Source organism: Corvus brachyrhynchos, unplaced genomic scaffold, assembly GCF_000691975.1.
Source record: "Corvus brachyrhynchos isolate BGI_N302 unplaced genomic scaffold, ASM69197v1 scaffold197, whole genome shotgun sequence".
In the NCBI taxonomy this organism is placed as follows: Eukaryota; Metazoa; Chordata; class Aves; order Passeriformes; family Corvidae; genus Corvus; species Corvus brachyrhynchos.
The window spans coordinates 244082-245333 of NW_008239108.1; the positions used below are offsets into that span (position 1 = coordinate 244082).

The 1252-nt window shown below is 54.8% G+C and overlaps 1 protein-coding gene across 1 annotated transcript in view; it reads left to right on the forward strand.

The window, feature by feature from the left end:
* The window catches only part of DENND6B (DENN domain containing 6B), a 12020-nt gene that overhangs the window by 8372 nt on the left and 2396 nt on the right, over window positions 1-1252 (forward strand). The window contains exon 14 of the mRNA XM_017739383.1: window positions 306-370. Coding sequence (XP_017594872.1) covers window positions 306-370 — 65 coding nt within the window. The remainder of the gene's footprint in view (window positions 1-305; window positions 371-1252) is intronic.

The window sequence follows — 1252 nt, forward strand, 5'->3', positions numbered from 1 at the left end:
CTCACCAGACAGAGCTGAGCGTCCATCCCAGGCTGTGCCAGGAGCTGCTCCCAGGGAGTTCCCTCTCCCTGAATTCATTGTGGGAAGGTGCTGGAGGGAGCTCAGTGCCCTTTAACGCTGCTGCACTGGCAATGCCATCATTTTCTATGGTTTGTAAATGATTTTTGGGATTCCCCGCAGAGCTGCCAGGGTTTGTGCAGGGATCCTCAGCCCTGTTCTCCCTGCCCCCTGCAGCAGCACCTCAATAGGCAAAAATGTGTTTCTAACTCCTGCTTTTTTCCTGATTCCGTGTTTTTCCCATCTAGGAATCTACACTTCCTATAAAACATTCCTTCACAAAGACAAAACCCTGATAAAAAGGCTACTAAAGGTGAGCACTCCCACTCTGTCCTGGGTGGGAAAACTGTGCCAGGAGCTTGGTTTGAGCAGACAGAGCTCTCCAGAGGAGCAGAATTTACAGTTTGGGATGATTTGTCCATATTGGGACACGTTTGTCATGCCAGGTTTAGGATTTTTCACTTGGTGTTAAGGGTTAAATCCTGGTGCTAATGATGAACTGGGGGGAACAACTGATATCAAACAAAGAGCCTGAGAAAAACCGGGTTTTGTGTAGTGAAACTTGAAATTTTAATGGATTTGAGTAGAGGGTGGAACCTGCGCTTTGGGATCTGGCTGTTGGGATCTGGATGTTGGGATCTGGATGTTGGGATCTGGATGTTGGGCAGCACTTCAGGCTCCCTTGGCTGCAGAGCTGCAGGTTGTGTGTGACACCGAGGGACACCTGGGTGACACCGGGTGATGCAGCTGTGACAGTGGGTGACTCCGGGTGACCCGGCTGTGCTGTGGGTGGCACTGGGTGACCCAGCTGTGACAGAGGGTGGCACTGGGTAACCTGGATGTGCATGACATGGGTGGCACTGGGTGGCCCAGCTGTGCCATGGGTGACAGCGGGTGCTGGGCTGTGTGTGACACTGAGGGACAGGTGGGTGACAGCGGGTACGGGGCTGTGTGTTACACTGAGGGATGGCTGGGTGACAGCGGGTGCTGGGCTGTGTGTGACACTGAGGGACAGGTGGGTGACAGCGGGTGCTGGGCTGTGTGTGACACTGAGGGACAGGTGGGTGACAGCGGGTACGGGGCTGTGTGTGACACTGAGGGACAGGTGGGTGACAGCGGGTGCTGGGCTGTGTGTGACACTGAGGGACAGGTGGGTGACAGCGGGTACGGGGCTGTGTGTGACACTGAGGGACAG